The 15,786-nt window shown below is 43.4% G+C and overlaps 1 protein-coding gene across 2 annotated transcripts in view; it reads left to right on the top strand.

Annotated features, from left to right (window-relative positions):
- LOC128743215 (protein ROP) overlaps window positions 1-15,786 on the top strand; it is a 94,020-nt gene that overhangs the window by 16,685 nt on the left and 61,549 nt on the right. For both annotated transcript variants that reach the window (XM_053839745.1, XM_053839746.1), the window contains exon 3: window positions 1,933-2,088. In XM_053839745.1, the coding sequence (XP_053695720.1) occupies window positions 1,933-2,088 (156 nt within the window). The remainder of the gene's footprint in view (window positions 1-1,932; window positions 2,089-15,786) is intronic.

Below are 15,786 nucleotides of genomic sequence, written 5' to 3'. Positions count from 1 at the left end.
CATACAGAGTCGTATTATAACCGAACACTACAGCTGTAGTACATTTTTCCAACACAGATATCAAATTCGCCGAGGTTTAATCGTCTCGCAGTAAAGAATTTGCGATCTGTTGGGGCAATGAACTTGTGTCATTTTTTCTGGTACACTTCCCTAACACAGACATCAAATTGGACTAGGTTTAATCGCGTTCGTAAGAAATTTGTTGGTACGAGGGGGCTTTGTCACTCTTTGTGGCATACTTCCCAAGCAAGGACATCAAAATAGTCTAGGTTTAACCGCGGTGTTAAGAAATCTTGTTGAAATGAGGAAACTTTGTCACTTGTTTTGGCTTACTTCCCAAGCACAGATATCAAGTTGGTATAGGTTTAGATCATCGTAAAGAATCTTCCAACCAATCACAAAGCGAGAATTCTGGTACAACATAGGTTCATTATTTTTAATTTTTCAATAGTTCAACATCAAGAATCCATACTTTTCTTCATTTGGGTCAATTCTTAGAAGATTTTCCGATCGATTGGTGTAAGAATATTGAAAATCGATCGGAAAACCGCTGAGCTATTAGCGCTCAAAACCTTTCATTTTTCGTGACGCTCGCATTTTTCGATTTTTTGGAATGACACCCTATCTCAAAACTTGCCGTAAGACGTAGTCCTACGTCAAAAGTTTTCCACGCGCAATGAACTTTTCTTCAGGAAATGATTCATGAAATGCAATTATCGAGATAAATTTTGAAAATGTATGAAGTGTGTTGTGCTGCACACGTAGACTATAGAAAAATCCCCTCCAGTAAGGTGTTTGGGAAGGCTAAGGTGAAATACTAGAAAAGCGCTATTTGTACAGGTCGGGTCACTTGAGTAGTTATGGTTAGGCCACCATAATTTTAAGCGCAGAAGCGCAATAATCGCTAGAGAATGTCAGTCACGCAGAGGTTGGAAAACTCGCAAAATGAATAGATACGTCGAGCATCGGCAAACGGTTTTTATCATGATAAAACAACAACGCGAGTGGTTCAATTCGTCTATAACAATGAGCAACATACACTCACGCTTCGTAGCATCGCTGAATATACGAATATCGTGAGCAACGCAGAAGTGCAAATTGCTGCTTTCTGGTGCTTGTAAAGCCACTAACACTACTTTAAACTATTCCCTTTTCGTGGTAATATTATTTTGAATACTTTCTGGCGTCCTCGGACATTCTATATCCGATAAATCGAACACACTCAATGTTCAATATTCAATTTTTGACTGAATTCTGATGTTCACATTGAGGTTCTGTTCGTGATAAAATTAAAAGCTGATGCGTGCATTATCGGCGAGGCAGGCGAATAGTGTGTGTTCATGAGGGATGTTCATCGATTCAAATGATCACTTTTTCGCGAATTCTCCAACCACTGCAGTCACGTAAAATGTGATGAAATGAAGCAAAATTAATACGATAAATACTTAGATTTTTGTTGTTATTTCATTGTAGTTGTACAATTCGGAAAAGGCAATTGTAGCAATACTGATTTTACAAGATCGCCAAAATTTCGCAAAAATGCAATTAAAAATAGGGTATTTGTGCATATATGAGCCGTTGTTCACGGAATTCATTCTTTTCATGCCTCTGTATAGAATTTCAATACGTATGTCTTAGATTTTCTGCGGTGGCCCAAGCTGTACAACATGGCCCGACTATGACAACATTTTTTGTCTTCACGTAAATACCTATAACTTTTTTATTTTTCAAGCAATCAGTTCAAAACTTTCCGGAAATATACCTTATTCTTAGACCTTTGCCACGATGTATTTAGATTTCCAAAATTCCTTTTGAAACGAAAGTTATGGGCGAATTCCAAAACGTGGCCCAACCACGACGACACTCCCCTATATATAAGATTCAATAAATAATTCCGTTTTAAAAAACTTGCTTTATACTATCTCATTTTAGTTGTCGAAGATATAAATAAAAAAAGGGAACCGTTACCAGCCATCGAAGCAGTCTATTTGATTACGCCTTCGGAAGATTCTATACGATTACTAATGAGAGATTTTGAAAATCCCGCTAAGCCAACATACAAAGCTGCTCATGTTTTCTTTACTGAAGGTACGTATACACTAACTCCTAGGCTAATTTTGTGTTGCTAGGGTAAACTGATGTTTATGGCGACTTAAATAGTTTTTTATATAATTATTAGCTGTACCCTCGGTGCGTCGCTACTCATGCAAATGATGATGATGATATTCTCTTGTTTTATTTTCTACGCGTTACGATTAGGGAAACTGCGGGTAAGACGAACAGGGTGGGCAAGACGGACAGGTGGTTGATTCTACCAGTTAAGCATTAAAATTCGTAAATATTTTGATGCGCATCCAACCATCTTGCTATCTTATGATGTCCGAACGTTCCCATCATCATTTAGAACTTTCAGATTTTGATAAAGTACAGAAAAACTGACAATTGGAAGTGATTCTGCATTTGGATGTAATTTTTTGTCATCGAAATTAAGCTTTTTATGTGGTTTAATTCTTAAATGTTACCCATAACATGAAGTATTTCGATTTAAACCTTTTCAAGAAAAAATAGGTAATTTTATTTGCATATGAAAAATCGTGAACATTTAAAAAAAATGTATAATTATGGGGTGAAATGGACAACTGTTAGTGTGGGTAAGATGGTCAGTGAACATATTATAATAAAATTGTTGATTTTGCTTGTTAGTAATATCTCATGCATATAAATGAAAATTTAACCGGCAAATGTGGACTTTAAACTAATTAGCAGCTGCCAGGCATGAAATAGATTTTAGAATGCTGGTTCACTTTGCCGCTGTCAAACAATTTACGATTGGCTGCCACTGGTGGGAGGGGGACTGGCCCATTCACTTTTTGCACGCTTACTTACTTTCTCAAGCAGCACAGTTTTGGCACCTCTTGTTGCAGCAACTTATTTATGACTAGAATTAGTCATATCTCGGTAGCTACAACTGGTTTGTAACAAGTGTGCTAGTAGGGTTAGTGGCAACGGTCCGTTACCGATCCTGCGCCGAACGAATTATGGTCCTCCAGCACCGTCGGTCCTGGGCTGCCGTTCTCCAATCCCCACGAACACCAACTGAACGTGCATCGTCTTCGACAGCACACACCCACCGGGTGCGGGGTCTGCCTCGAAGTCTACGGCCTCTTCCTGGTTCTCTGCTGAAAATAGTTTTGGCTACTCTTTCATCGGGCATTCTGGCCGCGTGTCCAGCCCACCGCAGCCTGCCACATTGCACTACCTTCACTATAACAGCATATTTGTATACTTGGTACAGCTCGTGATTCATGCGTCTGCGCCACACTCTATTTTCCATTTTGCCACCAAGTATAGATCGCAGAGTTTTACGCTCAAAACCCCCAAGCACTCGCCGATCAGCTTCCTTTAGCGTCCATGATTCGTGTCCGTAAAGGGCCACCGGGAGGATTAGTGTTCTGTAGAGCGCCAGTTTTGTGCGAATTTGCAAACTACGTGACTTCAGCTGGCTACGTAATCCGACGAAAGCCCGATTCGCGGCTGCAACTCGTCGTTTCCCTTTGCGGCTTACATCGTTGTCACATATCACGAGTGTTCCAAGGTATATAAATTCCTCCACTGCTTTATATCGTTCCTCATCTAACTCCACCTCGGCACCAACACCACTTGGGCTCCCACGTTCCCTACCAGCAACCATGTACTTCGTTTTGGCGGTATTAATGGTAAGTCCCAATCTCGCAGCTTCCCTTTTAAAGGGCCTGAAGGCCTCTTCCACTGCTCTACGGTTGATTCCGATGATATCGACGTCATCCACAAAACCTAGAAGCATGTGAGATTTCGTGATGATAGTTCCATTCCTTTCCACGTTTGCCCTTCGTAATGCACCTTCCAAGGCAATGTTGAATAGCAGGTTAGAGAGTGCATCCCCTTGCTTCAGTCCATCCAACGTCACGAAAGCAGTTGAGGTCTCATCCGCTATTCTAACGCATGATTTGGATCCGTCTAGCGTCGCACGAATCAGCGTAACTAGTCGAAAAACCATGTTCTAGCATTATCTGCCACAGCTCATTTCGTTTAACTGAATCGTACGCCGCTTTAAAGTCCACAAACAGATGGTGTGTCTGCAAGTTGTACTCCCGGAACTTGTCTAGCAATTGACGCAGGGTAAACATCTGATCCGTCGTGGAGCGACCCTCACGAAAACCAGCTTGTTACTCGCCGACGAAGGACTCCGCTAACGGTCTCAGTCTGCAGAACAGGATACGGGAAAGCACCTTGCAGGCAGAATTGAGCAATGTAATTCCTCGATCCAACTACTCCAACTACTCCTCCGGCATTTGTTCTTTTTCCCAGATCCTGACAATGATCCAGTGGATTGCTTCGTACAGCCGCTCGCTCCTCGCTTTTAGAAGTTCAGCCGGGATACCGTCCTTCCCAGAAGCCTTACCGTTTTTCAGCTCACTCATTGCCTTCTTAACCTCCACTTGTGTTGGTGGCTCCACAGCTTGACCATCGCTTGCAATTACTATCCTGTCCCTGCTGATCTCCGCATTTACCTCTCCATTCAATAGTGTCTGAAAGTGCTCCTTCCACCTGGCTGCTACCGCCGTTTTGTCGGTAAGCAGGTTGCCAGCACTATCACTGCACATCACAGGCATGGTAAAATTCCTGCAACTCACCGTTTTATAGTAACTCCATGTGTCGTTGCTCGCGTATCGCTCCTCTGCGCCGGCGAGCACGTGCTCCTCGTACTCACGTTTCTTTAGACGATGGATTCTTTTTTCCGCAGCTCTAGTCTCTCTGTATCTCTCTCTGTTTTCGATGATAATAAAAACGACCGTTGGTTTTGTTATAGATGTGGTACTGGCTTTTGGTCACGGGTTCCGTGCGAAAATATTTATATTTCGTTTAATGTCGACGTTTCGAAGGGTATCCCTTCATCCTCAGGACAGCTATTGGTTTACAAAATTTTTAACATAGTTATACAAGTCTAACATTTAACATTTAACTACTCACAACGTATGCAAATATTTTGTTTGTCAAGTAATTTGTGTCATTTGTGTATATAAAGTTGTCGGTTTCTCTACACTGAAAAAGCAGCACATTTATAGTGTGGATTTTTGCTGACTATTGACTTTAAAAAGAAGAACTTACACAGATTTTACCCGGGCACATTGGACACAGATTGAAGAATGAAACTTTTCAAATGGCTGTGTGAGATGGCGAAATTTCAAGAAAAGATTGCATGGAACGCTTGGAAACTAATAAGAACAGAGATGGCGTAGCTAAAGAGCAACGTCTTGGCTGAGAGTTACAATCAGAATTATTGAGCGAGAAAGTGTAAAATGCCAGCGTAGGTAGAATTCAAATTCTCTCTGTTTTGACGCGTTGCCGCAGTGAGCATGCGACACCTGGCCTGGTTTTTTCCATCTATCACTCTCTGGCATTCGGCATCGAACCAGCTGTTACGCTGTCTTCCACGCGTCGTGCCTACCACCTCTCTCGCTGCTGTTTGGATGGCACCATGGATGTTCCTCCACAGCCCATTTATATCTTCTTCTTCTACCTGCTGTTCTGCGATTCGCTGGTCAAGCTTCCTGGCGTACTCCACTGCTACGCCGTCTGCCGTTAACCGCTGGATGTTGAAACGCAGCGTCCTCTCAGTGCGAGCTTTCGCCGTGTTCGACAGCCTTGCGCGAATCTTACTCACTACGAGATAGTGGTCAGAGTCGATATTTGGTCCACGAAAAGACCGTACATCGATAACATCCGAAAAGTGTCGACCGTCAATCAAGACATGATCGATCTGAGAGCTAGAGTCTCCATTTGGATGCCTCCAGGTTTGTTTCCGAATATTCAAACGTGGAAAGTAGGTGCTACGGATGGCCATCCCTCTGGCCGCGGCAAAATTTATGAGCCTCAGACCGTTATCATTGATCGACAGATGCAGGTTATGTCTTCCAATAACTGAACGGAAAAATTCCTCCCTCCAGATCTGCGCGTTTGCATCTCCGATGATGATTTTCACGTCGTGTTTTGGGCACTCTCCATAGGTCCTCTCAAGCCTGTCGTAAAACTCGTCTTTAGCATCATCGGATTTATCATTTGTCGGTGCGTATAAATTGATTAGGCTATAGTTGAAGAAGTTGCTTTTGTTTCCCCAACACTACGAAACCGACTCCATGTTCTGCTTTCTTACCGCCACTGTAGTAGATGTGGTACTTGAAAGAAGTGCCTGCAATAGGGTCTACTGCACGGAACTCCCTTTCTCCGGAATTTGGCCACCGAACTTCCTGAATAGCAGCGATCTCCACTCCGAGTTGATGCAGCTCTCGAGCAAGCAAGCCAGCCCGTGCCGGTTCATGGAGAGTTCGGACATTCCAGGTACCAAGTTTCCAATCATTATCCCTTAATCGTTTCCTTGTCCCTTGCCGTGTCCTATACCGATTGTTCCGTCCTGAATTTCTTTGTTCGTTGTTCGTGGTAATTGAAGTTTCGGTATACTACCTCACCGGGGTCGCGATACCTACATCCCGCTGATGGGTCTGCCATCTTAGGCATAGCTTGCGGGATACAGCATTTCATATTCAGCCGCCCGTTACGAGACAGACGCTGTGTGAGCCGCCCCTCACCTGGAGGACAGGCGCACTAGTTCGCACCTTCTAGCTTAGCTGCTTTAGTAAGTACATGAAGCAATTCCGGGTAAGGCCATCGACCGTCATCATTTGACTTAGTTCTGCGTGGAAGCGCCAGGTGGGAGCTTGAGTGAGCCAGAGCTATGTTTGACACTCCTTCCAGGTAACTCTCTCCTTTTCATACCCTTTTTGCACGCTACATCCCCATATTTTACGTATTTAGTTTGTTAATGGTCAAAAATAATAACATGCTCTCAGTTGGGACGATTTAGAATACCTGTCCATCTTACCCCCACACATTGTTCGTTTCACCCGCAGCAATAAAAAAGTTCACTTTTTCGGACCATTTTTAATACCGCCATCCGGGGTGAGATTGTGCCACGGGGGTGAGATTGTGCCAAAAAATAAAAATGTTTATTTGTGAAAATTTATTATATCTTTAGAAACTGGTGACCTTAATTCAAAATGATGATGAAAATAACATATTTATTCATAACTTAGAATGGAACACAAATGATATTAGCAAACTATTTAGCCTAAACAGAGTTTCAAAGTTCGCGATCAAAAATACTCTGAAATAACTTACTTACTTACTTATGTGTCCATGTCCGCCGGTCCGGCAGAACAAAGGGATGAAATCAGAGATCTCCACTGCTGATGGTTACCCGCCATGGCTTTTACCTGTCACCAGGACAGGTTCTCGTCTACAGCCCGGATGTCGTTGGCTAAGCTCCGTCTCCATGAGCCTCTGGGTCTGCCTCTTCTACGCTGTCCTTGTGGATTCCAGTCGAGTGCTGCTCTGCAAACCTCGTTCGCTCCTTTCCTCAAGGTGTGTCCGATCCACTTCCACCTACGCTCACGAATTTCTGTGGCTATCGGCCGTTGATGACACCGACGATGGAGTTCCTCATTGGATATCCAATTATCAGGCCACCAGGCACGAATAATATATCGCAGGCACCGGTTAATGAATACCTGCAGTTTTTGCGTTGTCTCCGCTGAGACGCACCACGTTTCGCAGGCATACAGCAGTACGGATTTAACGTTTGAATTAAAGATTCGGGTTTTCGTACGTAGAGTGATCTGGTTTGAGCGCCAAATGTTTCGCAGACCTGCAAAGGCACCCCTGGCCTTCCTGATCCGTGTGGCTATATCAGTCTTGGTACCACCATCGGGCGTTGTTTGGCTACCAAGATATTGAAAGACGGCTACCTGCTCAATTTGTTGTCCCGCTACTGTAAAGTTGGTGGAATTGTCAGTGTTCACTACCATAGACTTAGTTTTCGCTACATTGACTGTGAGACCTGCTGCCTGGGAGCTCTCGGAGAGGTCGTCTAACTTGCTCTGCATATCGTTTCGGCGTTGTGCGAGCAAGACAATGTCGTCGGCTAGGTCGAGGTCATTTAGCTGCTCCATCGTTAGAGGATTCCAAGGCAATCCTCGATTTGGTCTACTGTCAATTGCTCCAACTAATATCTCATCCATAACGATGAGAAACAGAAGCGGTGATAAAATGCAGCCCTGTCTCACGCCAGCAGTAACCCTTATGGGGTCGGACAAGACGCTGTCGTGCAAAACCTTGCACGAGAACGCCTCGTACTGAGCCTCGATGAGATGGACTAGCTTATCTGGAACTCCTCTACGCCTAAGTGCGCCCCAGATGTTTTCGTGATTGAGTCGGTCGAACGCCTTTTCGAAGTCAACGAACACCAGCAGAAGAGAGTCCTGGAATTCGTTGATCTGCTCCAATATAATGCGGAGCGTTGTGATATGGTCTACACATGATCGGCCAGCACGGAATCCAGCTTGCTGCCGCCGGAGAGTAGCGTCGATCTTCTCCTGGATCCGGTTGAGGATTACCTTACAGAGTACTTTGAGAGTAATACAGAGCAACGTGATGCCACGCCAGTTACCGCATTCCGTTAGGTCTCCTTTCTTAGGGACTTTGACCAATATGCTCTGCATCCAGTCCACCGGAAAAGTTGCGGTTTCCCAAATATTGCTGAAAAGCTGATGCATCATCTGGGCTGACAAAGATGGGTCCGCTTTGAGCATTTCGGCTGAAATACGATCTATCTCTGGCGCTCTATTGGATTTTATACTCTTGATGGCTGCTACAATTTCATCCAGCGATGGCGCCTCCGAGTTCACGCGATTTATTCGACGAACTGTAGGCGTCGTACGCTGCTGGTTTTGCTGGTCTCTGACATTTGAAACTCGGAAGAGTTGTTCGAAATGTTCAGTCCATCGCTTAAGCTGTTCTGGACGGTCAGCTCTGTCCTTTAGCGGTATCTTTGTATTCATCCTGGCACCACTAAGGCGGCGAGAAATATCGTACAACAAACGGATATCACCATTGGCGGCGGCGGTTTCTCCTCGTTCGGCTAGGGAGTTAGTCCAGGCTCTCTTGTCCCGCCTACAAGCACGTTTAACAGCCCTCTCCAGTTCGGCGTATCGTTGACGGGCAGCTGTCTTAGCCGATCTGGTCCGCGCTCGCTCAATGCCGGCTTTCGCCTCTCTCCGCTCGTCGATCTTCCTCCAAGTTTCATCCGAAATCCACTCCCTCCGCCCACTGCGCGCTTTGCCGAGGGTTTCATCACTGGTCATGATGAAGGCGTTCTTGATGCCGGTCCATTGCTCTTCGACGGTTCCACCAGATGGCAACTCCGAGGCTCGAGATTCAAGTTGTTCAACAAAGGCCCTTTTCACCTCAGGATTCTCCAATCGGCGGACGTCGTAGCGGCACCCAACTTTCTCCTCCCGTCGTTGGACACGTGCGACGCGTGGACGTATCTCAGCGATAACAAGATGATGGTCGGATGCAATGTCAGCGCTGCGTTTGTTGCGTACATCAAGAAGGCTCCTTCTCCATTTCCGGCTGATGCAGATGTGGTCGATTTGGTTTTCTGTTCGGCCGTCGCGGGAAACCCACGTGACTTTATGTACTGGTCTATGGGGGAAGAGCGATCCACCAATGACCATGTCGTTATTACCACAGAATTCCGTAAACAGCTCCCCGTTTTCGCTCATCTCTCCTAGGCCATGGCGTCCCATGACGCGTTCAAGGTCCGCGTTGTTTGAGCCAATCTTCGCGTTGAAGTCGCCCATGTGAATTTGGATGTCCCCCTTCGGGATTTTCTCAACCACGCTGTTCAGCTGGCTGTAAAAGCTCTCTTTCTCCTGCAGGTCGGCAGCATCTGTTGGCGCATAGGTAAGGTTCCTAACCCGTGTTCTAAATCTGGCAACGATTATTCGCTCATTTATTGGTTCCCACTTCATCACTCTGAAATAACGCTTGTAAAAAATGTCCCCCATAAACCAACCCAAACAAGAAATCGTATCAACTTGCTATTTTGAAGGTATATATATAAACTAATCATTTACAATGTATTGAAAGGTTATTATGCGTTGGATAAGTTTTGATTACGAAAATTATATTTTTCGAAACTTTGTACTTTTCGAGCTTTACGGGGGTGAGATTGTGCCAAGCCATAATGATCGATCCAATTTTTGGATTTCACATATACAATAAAAATACACCAGTACACTCACATCCTTTACTATTAAGCACAATATTTTGACAGATTAGATTGCATCATCCATTTTGGAGCAAACAGCATCATAGGTCTGGTAAATAATTTAAACTAATTTTTATTTTTCTCAGGAAATTTCAGATGCTTTGAATAAACACTCTAATATAAGACGAATTTATTATACAGTGTATAAACTGCCAGTTTTAACGAGGGGGAAGGGGGGTGGGATAGGTCACATGTTCTGCGGCCGCGAAGTAATGGCTACTTTTGTTAAATGATCAATTAGATATGCCCCCTTAGGATACACCTCTTCATATATCTCCCCCTTGTTAACCCTAGAAACGCTATTGGCTATATAAAGGCCGTCCATTGACTGCGAACTCATATTTAGTAATTTCAGACCTCCCCGGGTTATTTTCGTTCATGCTTTTTGTATGATGCGTTGTTTTTGGCCGACCCCCTGCCCCTAATAGTCCACTTATTTCATGGACGGACCCATATGAACTAGTTTATACTGATATTTATGTCTATTGTTTATAAACATACTAATGTTCACTGTTTAAGTTTTTAGCTTAACTTTATGTTTTTGGCACAATGTCACCCCGTAGAAGGGGTGAGATTGTGCCAAAGTTCATGCACCTCCAGTAAAATTTGGTTTCATTGTAACTAAACCATCTCTATGGTAGTTGTTAATTGAACAATTTAGTATATATTGACAAGTTTGAAATCAACTTAGTTCGTAAATTGTGTGTATACTGAGCTAAAGATCAAATATATATGTTTTTTGGCACAATCTCCCCCCGGATGACGGTACTCAAAATACACATTGAAAAACATTTTTTGGTGAAATATTTACCAAAAAATGTTTTTCAATGTGTATTTTGAGTACGCTTTTGAAAACTAGGCGCTAGGCGCTTTTGAAAACAGTATATTGAACTGAAGTGAACTGTATTTAGGTTTTATAAATCATAAGCCCTCTGTATTATTGCGTTAAAGTGGATTTTGCATAATTTATGCACCCCTGGGCTTGGTGAATGGGGCCTACTACGAGTGGGATGATGAAGGGGGAGATGAAAAGAGTCAGTTTCTGCTCTTGGCCAATTCCTAGACTGTAGCAGGTGAAAGGTTCGCTTGAGGCGGACCGACCATTCTTACCAGGTGTAATATATTTTATCCAAGATTGAAAAATTTTAGAATTGTAATATGCAGCCCCAATTATGACTAGATCATGTTTTCAACGTAAAACTACGTTTTTGTTTTCTATATTGGTGTGCGCTTTAGAAGTACGAGAAATGAGCATGTAACGAAAAGGGTTGTATGACATTTACCCGAAAACCATTCCCCAGATTTTTTTGCCAGAATGCCATTTGCCCGAAAACCATTCCCCAGAATGTACCATTCGCCCGAAAACCATTTCCCAGAATAGATTATTCTCCAAAAAATTTAATAAATGGAACCATTTTTCGCATTTTGGTAAAAACCATCTTGCGGAATATATCAATCTGCGTCGTACGACTTTTCCCCGAAAACGATTTTCCATTTTCCAGAGTATACTATTTTCCTAAAAAACCTTTACGCGTAGTACAAAGCATAGCCTTGGATTATAAACTTCATAAGACTTGACCGTTCTTTATCGACAGATTCCGCAATCGGTAATTAGGGTACAGGATAATTACGGAGTTAGTGTAACGATCCTACTGTCTATATAGCAGCGTTACGCGTTACAACTCTCCCGAGTTAGCGCTCAACCTCCGAGTCGGACACACGCTTTTTGCTTTTGCTGTCTTGGAAGTCGTGCACGGGCTATTCGAAACGTTAACGAGTAATAGGCTTTGGGCATCGCCAGCCCCTGTTATTGCTAATACTTGAGTCGTCGCGCGTAAAATCATGTTACGACGACGCGAAAACACGTTCCGCATCGACTATGCGCATATTCCGCGAAAACCGTCATTCGAAGAATTACACGAATTCGTAAACACGGAATTGAAGCTAGAGAAAGAACAAGTCGTACGAATACAACCAAGCAGAAGCTTACATTGCGCTTTCATAAAGGTCAGTGAACTGGCTATTGCGCAAAAAATTGTGCAAGAGCACGACAATCGGCACGAAACAGAAATCGAAGGAAAGATATACAAATTACGTATAACGTTGGAGGACGGTGCAGTGGACGTTAGACTGCATGATTTGTCCAAAGACGTGACGAGCGAAAAAATAATCAACTTTCTGCGCAAGTATGGAGAAGTACTCTCAATCCGCGATCTGATTTGGGACGAAAAATTCACCTTCGGGGGAATACCAACTGGTGTGCGTGAGGTAAAGATGATGATAAAGGAAAATATTCCATCTTTTGTCACCATCGACGGCGAGATCACGGCACTGACGTACTACGGTCAACAGCAAACATGCAGACTAGAGCTGTCTAACCGGTAGTACCGGTAGTACCGAAACCGGTAATACCGTCCAATTTTTGGATACCGAAATACCGGTTTTGGAAAGGCAAAAAAACCGGTATTTACGGTATTTTCTAATCTGCTTGTTTTTTCCAACTCCTTATTCGAATAAGAACTAAATTTGATAAAAGACTATAAAACTCTTAGAAAAACAACCTGATGTTAATGCTGACGAGATTTTTCGACTATTAACAATGAAGAGAGTGAAATTGTGAGTCAAATAATTATAGCTCTGGAACCCGTTTAAGGCACAGTAGAGTAACTTTGCTGTAAAAATGTTTCATTGTATGAGTCAGACGTCGCGTTTCAATTTATTTTTGAACAACTTAATATTTAAAAGCCACCAAATTATTCGAAGCTCACAAATAACGAATTTAGGAAACAAGATCAGGAAATCAAGACCCAGAAACGTCGCTTACAATAGTAAATTGTTATTCAACAATGAAGTAATGAAGCTCCAGTTTCAACAGAAGCAGCGCCGCTTCGTTTCAAAACTGGCTTCAATCAGCGTCATTGAAACCATTTTCACTTCATCATGACGACCGGTTCAAAAGTTTCATTTGTATTTATTTCTCTATCAAATATTCAGAAAAAGGTCAGCCTAGACTTTGAATGCAACTGAATTGATTTTGAGTAAAATTTCTTGCAATTTAACGGATATTATGATTAATCTACTCAACATCGACAAATCGTGCCTGACTGTCAATCGTCGTCATTTGACACAGTCAGTAGCTTCAGCAGAAATCTTGAAACGTTCTGTTCAACAAATGAAACTAGTCGCTTCATGTATGAAGCGAAGGTAAGGGAAAGTTAGCTTTATTTATTTGTTTCGACGATGCCGGGCTCTGATCAGAATACGGGAATCTTTGCGCTTTTTGAGCATTCTTGCCATCAAAGGATATGCCAGGAAAGAATTTGGAATGTTTTTCAAGTCTTTAGAGTGATACATTGATTAAACAAGGAAATGAAATCTGCATCCCACTATCTTCACTATCACTATCTCGAATAGTGGGATTGATAACAGAGAAGAGAAGGTATTTGTGAACAATGATGAAGAGGATGACGTTATGCAGGAGTTCCGGTTTAAGGATAGAGAAAAAGTTATTGAGAGGCTATAGGAGATCGGGGCACTAATTATGCTGGCAGCTACAATACAAGATATTTTGTAAATAATTAAAGGCGGGTTTCCCTACTACAAATTTGAAGAAATGTAAAGAAAATTCCTGATGTGCTTAAAGCTGTTCGCCAGACCTCGATGAAAGCGGAAGTTTTTTCAATTGTAGGAAGTGCTGGCAATAAAATTCGTTCTAGTAAGGGAATTAAATCGCTAAGAGTATTATATCTGCTTAAATTCTTCTTTGCTAAGCAATAATAATGAAGCTAAAGTTTCAAAATAAAAAGATTTACTGAAAAACATCGACATTTCTATTGATTTCGAATAATTTGCCAATACCGGTATTTTACCGGTATTACCGGTATTTTCTACGCCTATACCGAAATACCGGTTTTCACTAAAAGCACCCAATACCGACAGCCCTAATGCAGACACTGCAACGAATCGGTTCACAGCGGTATCTCATGTGTCCAGAACAAAAAACTTCTCGTACAGAAGCTCGACTCCGAACAATCCTACGCAAAAGTCGTCAAGCAAGTGGCTATACCTAAGCAGTTACGGCCTCTTCCGACCCGTCAAAATACCACCAAACCGAACGCAACTACTACAATGGAGCCGCAACAACAAACGACAATGAAGAATCCAAACGTAAACAAATCCGTAGCAGCCCCAAAGACACCAGTACCCGAGTCACCTGCTGGTCCTTCGACAAGCTTCAAACGTCCCCCGCAGCCCCGCAGCCAAGCAGAAAAGTCCATCCCAAACATCACACTAAGCGATCAAGGAAAAGACGGAGATGAAACCGACCAATCTACGGATTCTATAAGTAGCAGAACTTCACGCAGACGACCACCGGGTAAGAAACCGAGACACGACTGCGACGACGATTCGATGAGTGAGGATGTGTTGTAATAGAGTTCACTAGTTACAATATCGCCACTATCAACATCAACAACATAACCAACACAACTAAACTAAATGCTCTCAGAAACTTTATCAGAATACTCCAATTTGACATCGTGTTTCTGCAGGAGGTAGAAAACGAGCAGCTCTACTTACCCGGCTATAACGTAATCTGCAACGTCGATCATACACGACGAGGCCATCGCATTACGAGAGCACATCCAGTACTCCCACATCGAGAAAAGCCTGGACAGTCGCCTACTAACACTACGCGTAACAAACGCAACACTGTGTAACATTTACGCGCCGTCTGGCACAGCAATGCGCGCCGAGCGTGAAGCCTTTTTCAACACGACGATTGCATACTACCTTCGACAACACACAGAAAATTTGATTATGGCAGGTGATTTCAACTGCGTTCTGCGCCAAAACGATGCGACGGGTCAAAATCCCAGTCGAGCTCTACAGGCAGCCGTCCAGCAGCTCCAGCTTAGCGATGTATGGGTGAAACTCCATCCAAATATAGCAGGTTACACGTATATTACACACAACTCGATGTCCAGACTGGATCGCATGTACGTTAGCCGCGGACTTTGCGAGCAGTTAAGAGACATAAACACACACGTCTGTTCGTTCACGAACCACAAAGCCGTCACTGTACGTATATGTCTGCCACACCTCGGCAGAGAACCTGGTCGAGGATTCTGGACTCTTCAGCCCCATCTGTTAACCGCCGAGATTCGCGAAGAGTTTAGGTGGAAATGGCGATGCTGGACACGACATCGGCGCCACTTTCCATCTTGGATGGACTGGTGGATAGGATACGTTAAACCCAAAATCAGGTCTTTTTTTCGATGGAAATCGAAACTAGCGCACGACGACTCTCAACGCAACCAACAAAGATTGTACGACCAACTACGTGTAGCGTATGACCGATACTATGTAGATCCTACAATGCTAACGACCATCAATCGACTGAAGGCGGAGATGCTCATGCACCAACGGCAATTCACGTGCGCATTTGTACGGATAAACGAAACATACATTGCCGGAGAACCACTCTCCATTTTCCAACTAGGAGAAAGGAGAAGGAAACGAACAACGATCGCACAGATAGAAAACAACAGAGGGGAAATCCTCGACCGATCGGAACAGAT

Source organism: Sabethes cyaneus, chromosome 3 (assembly GCF_943734655.1).
Source record: "Sabethes cyaneus chromosome 3, idSabCyanKW18_F2, whole genome shotgun sequence".
Classification (NCBI taxonomy): Eukaryota; Metazoa; Arthropoda; class Insecta; order Diptera; family Culicidae; genus Sabethes; species Sabethes cyaneus.
Note: the sequence above shows the minus strand (reverse complement) of the source record. Positions and strands in the feature narration are given on the sequence as shown.